General features: G+C 32.9%; 1 protein-coding gene across 2 annotated transcripts; it reads left to right on the forward strand.

The window, feature by feature from the left end:
- Nucleotides 1-365: 365 nt before the first annotated feature.
- Nucleotides 366-7690, forward strand: LOC102593551 (uncharacterized). 2 transcript variants are annotated; one of them, XM_006363904.2, is made up of 6 exons: nt 366-463; nt 1180-2825; nt 3013-3255; nt 5363-5443; nt 6456-6839; nt 7479-7690. In XM_006363904.2, the coding sequence occupies exons 2-6, from the start codon at nt 1557-1559 to the stop codon at nt 7533-7535; spliced, it is 2034 nt and encodes a 677-aa protein (XP_006363966.1). In that variant the 5' UTR covers nt 366-463; nt 1180-1556; the 3' UTR covers nt 7536-7690. The 2 variants fall into 2 exon arrangements, with proteins under 2 accessions (XP_006363966.1, XP_006363967.1); XM_006363905.2 differs by lacking the exon at nt 366-463 and adding an exon at nt 478-654.
- The last annotated feature ends 5496 nt before the right edge of the window (nt 7691-13186 follow it).

Genomic DNA, 13186 nt, shown 5'->3' on the forward strand with positions numbered 1-13186 from the left:
TAAATTCGGTAAGAACGAAATGTATTTAAAGTTAGTTAATCAAATTAAGGGAATATATTTAAGACTGTCAATAATTTAGGGATCAAACTAATAATTCATGCCTAATTCAGATATTTTCAGTACTTCTCTAAAAAATAATAATTTAGTTTTATCCTAATAAAAAATTTTATAATCACATTAATTTTTTTTGTTCTTTTTCAAAGGAGAGGAATATTTTCTAAAAAAATAATTAATCTAAAAAGTCAAAGTAATCTCTTAAATTTGCAAATTGCTAACACAAAGTACCACCTATGATACAGAAAGTACCAACAATTTGGTGTATTTGTGTAGACACCATCTTTATTTTTCTTTTTCTTTTTTGCAACAAGAAAAGAAAAGTTTGGGCATGAATGTATTTCACAGAAATTAAATGGTTTGAGAGACTTTGAAAGGAGAGAAAGGGAGAGGGAGGCGCAGTTAAAAGGTAAAGAGGAAGGAGAGTATAACAAATACAAAAACCAAGAACCACAAGAAAGAAAAAAAGGGAAAAATTTCATTTCTCTTTATCTATATCTACTAATTTTTCCCTATAAATTAAAAATATATATATACCTCCCCTTTCTTCTTTAGTTGAATTTAGAGATGATTACTGCTTCATCCCTTTTGTTTTCATGGGTAGATAATCTTCTCCTCTCTTTTTTCTTTTTTATATTATGAATCCTGTGTAGTTTTCTGATGATGATTGATGAAGATTTTCGTTTTTCTGTTTTGATGGTGTTTGGAAGTTTCTGGGTTTTGGTTATTAATGGAGGACTTGATTAACTAAAGATGATCGTGTTTGTTAACAGGGAATTTGAATGTTGAAGATAGTTTTTTAAGTTTTTAATGGGTTTTTAGAAGGGAAAAAAAGGGGGAGAGTTGTAATTGATCGCTAATTTTTAGCTCATTTGATTTGTAAGTTGATTATTGATCTTGCTGAAACAGATTATAAGATCAGTGTTTGTTTTAGATCGGATTAATTGAAACATTTTCATTGATAAATCTTTTTGGGGGTTTTACCTTGTTGTTTTTTTTAGATAAATCTTGTTGAGTGATCATAGCAATGTAAATGAAATGGATGATACATTTTCGATGTTTTTGTTATTCAGATGATTACTATGACTTGGAGATAGGACTGATGTTTTGACGTTTTGTTTTCAGGATTTGGTTTAATCTTGTGCAACGAATAATGGGTTGCCGGTCTGATGTTTTACGGTGGTGTGAAGCGAATGCGTATTGTGTTACCTTACTGGTTGGGTTGAATGTAGATGATGCTGAATTGTTTGATGAAACATTTCTGGGAATTCCATTGATAGATAGGTAGTGGTTGTTTAGTGTGATGATAGATAATGTTGTAGATTCAATCTAGTTCTACTGCAATTAGGTTTGTTCCGGTGGTAGGAGAATGAACTGCTGGGGATTTCATGGGGCGGAGTAATTAGATATTGAATTGGTGCAAGACAGGAGATAGAATTTAGGTAGTGTAGTAGATTAGATATTGACAAGAAGATTGTGGAGGTAACAAATTTACGTTAGACATGGGGTTGCCTCAAGTGCCCTCCAGCAATATTGCTGAGGAAGTGGCCACATCATTGAGCACATTTGTTCAAACTCCTGCTAGATTTGCTGGCATGAGTAGTTGTGATATGAGTGGAATGCACATAAGTTGCCTTAGCAATCGGACATCAGCGGATTTTTCATTCGTCTCGTCTAGGGATGTTTCCAGGGATGCTGATATTCTTAGTCTACATAAAGATGGTATGACAAGCATGCATAAATTGAGGATTGATTCTGCAGAAAATCATGGCTTCTTCACTCATAATGGTGGAAGGACTACCCAGAGTCCTGCATCAAGGATTGTTGGGTTCGAATCAAAAAGTGCAATAAAAAGCCATGCTAGTTTGTTTGAAGCAAATCCATTGGATAGCGTCGATTCATCTACTGTGGTTCGGGACATTGACAGAATGAGTGAGACTACAAGTTCATTAGTTAGGAAACGCTTGTTGTCTCCTTTGAATGGTATGGTTCTTCCAGATAAATTTGCTGGTGAATCTCTGGATATTGGTGGTAGTACTGTTCGGAGTAATTCCAACTTCACTCGTGATAAATATGGTGCTTCCTCACAAGAACATAAAAAGGCTCATATAGGCAACACAGACAACTTTAGTAATGAAAATTGGTTCATGCCATCTTTCCCTAGGGGGAATTGTTTGCCAACTGAAAACTGTGTAGAAGTCTCCTCTTTTGTCATAGATGGTCCTTTGTTCAATGACGGGGGACCTGAATCTGAGATCCCTTTTACTCCTCCATCCCCTGGGTTAAACTTTTATGCACATATGATAAAAACACAGTTGAAAGATGGGATAATGGACATGCCCGGAGAATATACATTCTCGCCACCTCCGTCTCTTTCTCCTCTTGGACCAAAATCTCATATAAGGTTGGGACGCGCAGAAAGGTTTAGGCATTCCTGGGAGGATCACGATGATAACTACTTAACTTTGAAGGATGTGGAACAGTCACTTGATCGAAGGCTTTCAGGCATTTTATCTCCCCGGAAGGAAGAGGATCGCAAAACAGGAAGTGATCTTTTTCAAGATATTGAAGTTTTTGAGATGAACTTTGAACGTTCCACACCTGAAAGTATAAGTGTCACGAGGCGGTCCAAGACACAAAATTCAGTTCCTACAAATCAATGTGCAAGATTTGGTAGAAGTCTTAGTGGACTGTCTGTCAAAAGGTCCTTAGTCGGTTCATTCGAGGAGTCACTATTATCTGGTCGTTTGACATCCAGTGTAGTCAGCCAGGTTGGTCTTAGTGCCTCAATTATCTTGAAGATGCTGTTTATGTTCTTTCAGATGTCATCCAAATTATCCTTGGTCTTCGTTTTGAGCATTAGTTTTCCTTGATCTCTTTGTTTAAGTATTTGTGCCATGATCTTGGAAATGGTTTGACATATTGCTCTTGTTGACAAATTATAATATGCTTATGCAGAGAATTGATGGTTTTCTTGCCGTCCTTAGTATCACTGGTGGAAATTTCTCGCCACATCCTCAGAAACTTCCATTTGCTGTAACTAGCGTAGATGGTGATAACTTCTTGCTTTATTACTCATCAATAGATCTTGGAAGACCAGGTAGTGATGGTAAAGGCTCACAAATCAAGAACTCTAGCACTAATAATTTACAAACAAACAAGGGCCGCCTACGTATACCGATGAAAGGGCGCATACAACTGGTATTCTGCTCCTATCCTCTCAGCTTGCTTGTGCATCTGTGAACATGCTTATGTTGAAAATCCCTTATTCTTAAGGAGTCTAATTTTCATATAAAAGAGATAGCCCTGAAACATATCTTTGCTCTGAGGCAATAGGAACCCATCCTTGTAATTCGAAGGATTCTATCAATTCTGTTTGCTAATTTGATATTTGAAAAAAAAATTGTTTGATAAACTGGTTTCATTATGAGGAAGATGAATAGGTTTTGGACATATAAATGGGGAGATAAAATGTGATGGCACCACTTTCTCCATAGAAGGGAAATTAAATCATTTTGAGGAGAACTCTTATTTTGGTTGTTCATATATCCTAAGCTAAGTAATTTTTCATGATCATCAAAAGTTTGTTGTAACCAAGTTTTTGGTTAAGAAATAACAACATCACTACATGTCCTGAAAATTGTATTCCAAATACTTAATAATTACTCCCTAAGACCATTTTATATAAGGGTAGTTGACTGGAAACTGAATTTGAGATGTTAAATGACTTGTATATTATATTACACATTAAAAGAAAATATTAAGCCAATATTTGAAAACTTAGTTTGATAGAAGAAGCATCACATGTTCAACTTTATTTGTTAATAATGGTGATGTCTATGCTTGCTTGCGGGGGATTCAACTATTCCATAGGGTGCTTGTTGCCTCTTACTAGCACAGTTTTCAGGTAACTCTACCAACTCACCAATGCTTAGGCAGATAGCGAATGCCTTTTGGTCTTTTCAGGATTTGAACCCTAGTCTCCAAAGTTTGCACCCGCTTCATTGACCACTTGAGCACACCTTTGGGTGCTTTTGAACTTTCTCTTTATAATGTGCTCTTCATATGCTTGGTACTGGTGACATGGGAAACATTGTAGGTAAAACAAGTCAAGCTTGTGCATGATCACAGTGTTACATCATTAGTGCTTTTATAATAGAAACTTCATATTTTTCCCTAGAGCTTTGGTCTAGTGGTACGAGCTCAGCGTGCAGGCGTGTCTTAGGCGCACTTCATGGGTTTTTGAACCCTGTTGCAGACAAAAGTCTGGTATTTTAAGTGAAGAAGAGAGGAGGTCAGGCCCATTATCTGCGGAGGTTTGAACTGTGAGCGACAGGCCCGCGAGAATTTCCCGGTTATAAAAAAAAATAGAAAAAGGGAAATCCAGTACACTAAGCTCCTGCTATACGAGGGGTCTGGGAAAGGGCCGTACACAATTGTCTACTACAAAAGAATAGGAACTTCATACTTTGTTCTCCTACAGCAAATCTCCTTTTATCTCCAGGATGTGCTAATTCTCACTATTTCCTCTATATTGATGTTGGTGACACAAATTGTCAACCTCATGATATCAGCGCATGAAGCCTTCTGCAGCAAAACATGCTTGAGCGATTTCTCCTAAACATCATTGTATAGGGACAAAACAAACTTTAGGGTTGATTGATTGATACCATACTGTAAAATGAAGAAACTTAGAAATTGGATGATTTCTGAATCTATCATTGGTCCAATCTTCTCAGCCTGTAATTCTCGTGGGGAGCAGTGATTGATTTAATATAGGTCTTTCCGTTACGTTTATCACCTTGGTCTTAAGTACTCTCATCTTTCTGGTTTTTCCTTGGCTTAAAGCAGGGAGTTGTATGACTATGATTAGTCAACCACCATTTTGTTTTACTTTTCCCAGAGATCCTAAAACAGTAAGGATAACTTATTTGTTTCAGAGAATACCAAATAGCTTGGAGATTGATCATGAAATAGAAAGTTTGAGTCCCTCATCCAGTAGTTCTCTTTGGTCATTTTACGGAGAAAATGAATATGAACGCAGCTCTAGAATTAACTATAGGCTATAACTCTGAGATGTGATACTCAAATGTAGAAATTTTCCTTTTGCGAGCAAGCAGGTCTGAACACCACCGTTATATGAAAATAATATATGTAGAAATCTTCCTTCTTTCTGAATGCTACAGCTCTTTGTGACTCCTAGTTGTACGAGATATACATTTTTTGGTAATTTGCTGATGATTTTAACATAAATGTGCCTTTGTCTTTCCTTTATGTAAGTACAAACTTTTGATTGCTATTGGCGCAGGTTCTAAGCAATCCAGAGAGGACACCTATCCACACATTCTTATGTAGCTATGATTTGAGTGACATGCCAGCTGGTACTAAGGTAGGTTCAAGCTGTATTACCACTTTGAGGTGGGGAAACTATGCAACTTTGGTATAATTGTGAGAGCTTCTATTTTTTATCATAATGATGTACGAGCTTTTCTTTATCGGAGAATATCTAGACGATCATCACTTTATTCATCGAATTTTGATATTGGAATAAGGTTCAAGCAGCAGTAAATACTTGAAGCATCTGTGTATGGTAAGATAAGTAATCAGTTCACGAGCTTTAATAGAGCAGAACCAGTGGGCATTGTACTGATTTTGTGCATGTTTGATGATGAATAAATGGGGAACTATGCGAGCAGTACTATTGGGCATTGCACTGATTTTGTGCATGTTTGATTATGGACAAAATGGGAAACTGATGGGTCTTTATAGTAGATAGGAGATAGTTGTGTCAGACTCTTCTTTCATACCTTTCATCTATGGGACTGACAGATAATCTATATTCTGATATTTGCCTGATTCCATGATAGCTTTAATGATGAGTGTCAATAAAAAAGTACTGCATCTCATGTTATATGCAGTGAAGAAGTACTATAGCTTTAGCATCCAAAGGGGTAATTATTATGCAGTTATGCAGTAGCCTTGAATATCTTTGTTTTAATCACTATTTGAGCCCAATTACATGAAACATTGTTCTTCAAGCAAACTAGTGCAAGATGGCTTCACTAGCCATGCAGTTGTTTGTCTGCAGTTGAATTGTAGCCTGTTGACTCCTTTGCTGGTCTTAATGATTAGGTTGGCTGAACAATCTTTGCAAGCAGTCCTGGTTTCGGTTCACTGGACTTGAATAGTTATTTTTTGAGATTGGTATTTGATGATCTGTGCATATACATGTGTAACGGGAAAATAGGTGCAACTATGTGCAGCTAAAATGCTTTCATCTATGATCTTAGTGATTACTTCGATTTTTATAGGATATACATGGGAGATTATTAAAGTCATACTAGCATTTATGTGAATCCACATTTGACAATGGTGATCTCACACTAGTTATGTGATTGCAGACATTTTTACGTCAAAAGATAAATTTGTTTATGGATAAAGCTGGAAACAAGAGTTTAGACAGAAAGATGGATAGTGAACCACCGTCAGTTATTAGTGTTGAGGAATCTATGCTGCATGAAAGCCATTCTACCAAATCTTATGGTACTGGCAAGGCAGGCCATTGTGGAACCAAACCTGCAAATAGCACTTCAAAGGTGAATGAGAGTACTGCTAATTCTAGTGTTCTTCGTTACGCTCTACATCTCTGGTTCTTGTGTCCCTACCCGAAGAAGAGCACAAAATCAGGTATTCAGTGCAAAGATGATCAGGAGAGACGATTCTACTTGTATAATGATATGAGAGTAGTTTTCCCTCAACGACATTCAGATGCTGATGAAGGCAAGGTATGTCTAATATGGTATATATGACTTACGCTGCGTTATGTATCCTACTGCTAACTAAAGCATCTGTACGTCTTTTAAAAAGATTCAGTGATGTTGGACTAATTGGTCTTTGAGGTACACTCTGTTCACCCCGTTGCCTCAGTAAATTGAATTGATGTTATTGAAATTTGTTAAAATGAAGAGAACTATGTCGTGATTAGTAATTTAGACTTGTCCAACCATCCAAGCTTTGCCTTCTTTCTCCGAAATGGAAGAAACCTGTGTTTTCTCCACTGGGATTAAGGGGAGCTAATCTTATGTCTTTCTGGAGTGATATGCTAAAGTTCATTAAAATGAACTTGTAGCATTTGCTCGACTTCAATCATAATAGTATGAGATTTCCCATAACTTAACATTCGTGTTCATCATTCTTAAGTGCATGCATATTCATCAATATCTACTTCTCCGTGCTGTTTGCCAACTTTGAAGGAGATGCTTAGGTTATTGTCTTCCTTTTTTCGGTGGAAGAGTATATTGTCCTCTGGATGCAGAAGTACATATTGTTTGGCACTGTAGATGGGTTCCTTCTTCATTTGTGATATTATCGATGCTCAATTAGTTCAATGATACTAATTGGAATCCATATTTTTGAAACTGCAGTTACATGTAGAACATCATTTCCCCAGAGATCCCAAGTATTTTGACATCAGCGACTGAGATGGTGAACTTTATTCGATGTCTCACCGTCTTATTTCCGTTGTGCATAATGTAAATGTTATTCCTACTTCACCTGTAAATTCTTTCCAATAAATAGTTTTATCATTGACCTGTACAGAATTGTACATAAGCATTTTCTACCATCAATGGAAAAATAAAATAACAGGGAAAGAAAGAAATGTTTTTTTCTTTCTTTTCACTATTCTGAAATGTGACTCAGTTGTACTAACTACTAGAAACCATTTGTTCATACCCTAGTTCCTTTGACTTTGGCTCCACAATTTTCTGCATAAATGCATGAAAAGTCTCTCTCTAATAACCCCATGTGAAATTCGAATCAAAGCTAATATGGCACGTTTCGAACTTGGACCATTTCACCTGATTAGTCAAAAAAATTTCTTATGTATTTAACTTGTGAGGCATTGAGGATACAGAAGAGACATTTAGCTTAAAATGTCATTTACTTATTTTCACTAGAAAAATTAAAAAATATATAGAGATCTGTTATTCTCCTAGGATGGCCAATTAAACATATGAAAACCGAAGTGAAATATTTTCCTTTCGTATCAAACACATGCTAATAAGTTATAATCAAGTCACACAATTATGTTATGATATATTTAAAATCATAAATTTAAAGAATCATCCTTTTTTTTTAAAGAAAAAAAAAAACTTTACATTGTTCCCGATACGTTCGCTGTTCGCATAACTTAAAAAGGAAATTAAATCAGCAATATGATACAGAGAATACCTTTCTAATCCTCTCACATATGCTCCCAACACCATTACACCGCCAAGTGTGTAAGGAGAAAAAAATAATATTTTTTTCTACTTGATCGACTAAAAAGTTTTGGAAAATATTTACACTAAAAAAAAAAAAAATCGTTGAAATGAGGAAGTTGATTTTTCTAGTAAAAGAAGGAAAATAAATATATCAATGACATTCTATAGTGATTGTGTCATCTAATTCTTCTCCCTTGTCCGGCACACTTCACCCCCACCTGTAACCCCATCCCCACCGGCCACAACCCCACAATCCTATCCGTCCGCCTCCATCTGTTATAATATTTGTCTAGATTATATACAAATGCTTTTAGAATATATATATTTTTTTTTCACTTATATACTTAACACAAGAAAATAAGTAAGAAATTTAATTAAAAAATATTTTCTTAATAAAAATATCCCTTCTTACCGAACACACGATTCTTAGTCAATTTCCTTTAGAAGAAAAAGAGAGTAAATTATACAAAAAAAGAAGAGCCTCTAATATTAAGTAGCTGAAAACAGTAGGATTTAAGGCAGTATAATAATGTTTTCCTAATTGGCTGACACCAAAAAGGGCAATCGGGGCCTAATAATTCAGCCAAACCCAACCTACAAAAGAGGGAGTTTGTTTTTCTGCTCTTTCTACAATATCAAATTATTTAAGAGAGTGCAAAATGTCTCTTTCAAATTCAAAAAAAATTCTGATATTACGTTTTAATTTGTTTTTCTTATTTTCTTTTGTTCTTTTTAAAAAAAGTCTATTTCTTTTTCGACCACACAATTTATTCAAAAGTTGTATAAATTTTCTTGAACTTTATTTCAAGCAGTTGTATATATCTTTTTTCTGTTTACTCGCTTCTGAATCAAGACATCATACATGCATCTTGGCAACTTTATATATGAAATTAAAGCTAATTAAGATGTTCATGTAAGAACATTTGGTGCGGAGATGGAATTTTAATTAATTTCTGATAGATGTCGTGTTGTTATTAAAGGATTTTTCGCGAAAAGTCAAATATTTCCAAACGAGTCGATTTCCGATGGATTTTATTTTTGTTAAGAGTTCTTAATTTTCCCTACTACGTAATCGTCTAAAAAAACAGGCCACGTTTATCTTAGTATTACAAAAAAATATGATCTATATATGTCATGTTAGGTAAATGGCAAACTCTGACTTTCCAATAAATTGGGAAAACAATGTAACGCAGCTGATGGCCATGCAACGCTTTGGTAATTGGTACGTATAAATAATATTAAATACTACTCCCTCCGTCCACTTTTAATTGTTATGTTGCATTTTTCGAAAGTCGGTGCGTCGGCTACGAGGATTTGTAAGAGAATTGATTTGATATAGAGTAATGAGAGACGACGCATTAGTTGAAGGAGAGAGAAATGAGAAACATAGAGGGATCTTTCTTGAGAAATTTCATTCTTGGAGAAGAAGACGTCGTTCTTTCATTTGTGAGACCTAAAAATTGTGATTTTTTTCTGATTTGGAGGAAAAGAAAGATTTATGATTTATGAATTGTTTTTTTTTTCTCAATAAAAATTGGAGGGAGAGTTAAAAATGTTGGATGAAATATACTTTCTTTGTCCACTTTTATTTGTCATGTTACGTTTTTCGAAAGTCAATTTGACTACTTTTCAAAGTTAAATTAGATTACATTAATTCGATATTTTAAACAAAAATTTGGATATTCAAAAACTATACGAAAAGTACTATAAATTTAATTTTTTTTGCATATCAATATAATGAAAAAATACTTTGTAAAATGTTAGTCAAAGTTATTATTATTTGACTCTAAAAAAGAAAATCATGACAATTAAAAGTGGACGGAGGTAGTAGTACTTTGTCCTCTCAATTTATGCAGTACTCTACTAAATAACTTAAATGTGGAAACATGAAAAAAGTTGAAATGAAGTGCGATTTCATTTAGTAATGAATGAATTGTATTAGGTTAGTCTTCAAAGGAAAAAAATAGAAATGTTTTCGTAGATTTGTTAAAATCTACTAAACATCAAATGGATAGATTGAATTGAAATTAGAGAGATTAAAATATGATGAATGAAAGATCAGGTTGGGTTATGATAATTCAAATTTATTTTGAACTAAATTGAATTAAAATTCAAGTTGAATCATGATTCGATTATTTTGACCAGCTTAATCTAAATAATTTTGATATGTAATAATTTATTTAATAAAAAAAAAGAGACTAAATTCACCGAAAGAAAATAAAAAATATAAGAGACCTTAAATCCAACTCAAAATTCGAGTCGTAGGTATTGATCCGATCTTGGCTTGGCACCAAAGATCAGACCTGATTCGTGACCTGAAATCCGATCCTTCAGAATATATATATATATATATATATATATATATATATATGAAATTGAGAGTTAAACGAAACTATGTTAATAATTATTTTTGCCAATTATAAATTATCTAGAAACCAACTCATAATAATTTGAGTGAGTTGGACGGGTCCTATGCTTTTGGGCTCAATTGATATCTCTAATATGTATTGTCAAATTTCTTTATAATGATATTATTTTATTAATTACTAAAACTTGCGTTACAATTATTTGTACATACACTAGCATTAGTACTTAATTTTAATTATTTACTATTTTCTTCCTTTTCCGTCTTTGGTAGTGTATGTATAGTGTACTATGTACTGGGGTTGGGAATTGTACGGTAGTATCGAGTTATTAAATTAAATTATAATTTTTGATAATTGTGATTTAGCATAATACATAAATGTGTCTTTAACTTGACTTTATTTTACATTTATGCCTCCAATTTTGGGTTTGCAAAAGTAGACACTTTAACTTATATAAAGTTGAACAAGTAGACACATGACTCTTACATTGCATATTACACATTAAACACCACGCAGGATAAAAATTGTCATGTAGGATGCCTCATAGAATGTGTATGTGTATTTGTTCAACTTTATACAAGTTTAAGTGTCTACTTGTACACATCCAAAGTTGGAAGGTATATATGTGAAAACTTAATAATATTGAACTAATAAAATCATAATTTAAAAAAATTGAAAACAAAATTATTTAATCAAAATTTTAAATACCATACCATACTGTATCATATCATGTTGATCCACCCTAGTACGTAGGTTATGGGTACCTTCTAATTCTACATGCTTATAAGATACTTTGCTCAAAGGTCAATGCTAACATTGATTATGTTTCTGCATTCGTTTTGAAGAGAATAAAATAGAAAAGAAATAGAAATTCAATATTTCATCATGCTAAAGTGATAAATAGTCCTTCATTTTTAATCAAAAATTTTGAATTTATACTATTATTACCAAATTGTTTGGATAGGAAGTGTATACCCCAAAAAATAAAACTCTAATTTTCAATGTGAATCCTAATTAATCAGACCGCTTGATCTACTTATCGATTTAATTTGATTTTTTTTAACGAAAGAACCCAACATGTGGTCCAAACTTGTGAGGTACGTATACGTTAAGCGTCTTTTGTCATTACCTAAAAATCTAAATTAGCTAATCATTAACTACAGAAACCGAACGTGTATTTAAGTCACTTAAAAAAAAATTACGAAATAAAGATCGATCTTTCTTAAAACATAATATTTCCATTTTCACATTTTTCGAATAAATTGAACTTTTGGTCCATTTAAAAATATAATTAAGTAAAAAAAAAACTTCATGTAACAACTTGATTAATCTTTTAATTTAGATTAGATGTTTGCGCATTTCAACATGCAATTAATAATAACAAAGCAAAGAACGGTCCTGAATTTGAGCCTTAACGTTATACTTATTATTAAAAATTAATCAAACCTACCCCTAAAGGGATGTATTGATTGTTGGGTTTAAAAAAAAAAAACTAAATAAAGAAAAATAAAATTTGAATTAAGTTCATTCGATAGAAAGGGGAATACTTTTGAAATAAGTGAATTGTTAGGATTTTTATATTTCTAAATGACTATTCACCATAATAGAGACTAATTAATGCAGTCGAATATGTTGGACGATAGAATATATTCATTGCACTTATTAATCTTGATAACGCCGTGCACTATTAGAATTTAGAAGTACAAAAACAATTTGCTTTCCATTCAGTATTTAATTAACTAAATCAATAAGATGTGATCTTATATAACATTTTATCACTTAAATATATTATATTGATATATACTATCATTTCAATCTATTACTTATTTTAATATGCTTTCCTGTACATACATAACAAACAAGTGCAAGTATTTTTCGGGTATATTGCATTCATCAAAATAGCTTTGTTCCTTTTTTGAAATTTGCAACGAATCGATATTTAAGAAGTAAAGCTTTTCAATTGCGTGAAAATATTTTTTTATGATCTCTAACTCTTTTACATCAACTTAGCTTGATTCGACTTTAAAAAGAAGGGTGATAATATAAGTTCTACAAAATATTAGACGTAAAATCAACCAATTAAATTGAGTTATGAATAACTTTAAAGTGGACCATACAGCTAAGAGCATGAGATTAGGTTAGACAATCCTAAAATTGCTCATGCTTTTAGATAACTATATATTACATGTAAAAAGATTCCAGCTATTTCACCATATATATATATACTAGACATCGGAGCCCGTGCTAGCACGGACCCAATATGTATCATTTTTTGTTTCAATTTATGTGACAAAGACAAAATTAAAGAGTTAATTAAACTTTAATATTAATTTAAAATAGTTTAAATTTTTAATTATTGTTAACTATGGTACAAAATTTTTTATGTCTTTTAACATTCTAAATTGCTAATTATTGTTGTATGATTTGTAATATCTTTTACGCAATTTTGAAATAATAAAGACTATTTCTTCTTTCTCAATTTATGTGGTACTAATAAAATTT

Source organism: Solanum tuberosum, unplaced genomic scaffold (genome assembly GCF_000226075.1).
Source record: "Solanum tuberosum cultivar DM 1-3 516 R44 unplaced genomic scaffold, SolTub_3.0 scf00473, whole genome shotgun sequence".
NCBI lineage: Eukaryota > Viridiplantae > Streptophyta > Magnoliopsida > Solanales > Solanaceae > Solanum > Solanum tuberosum.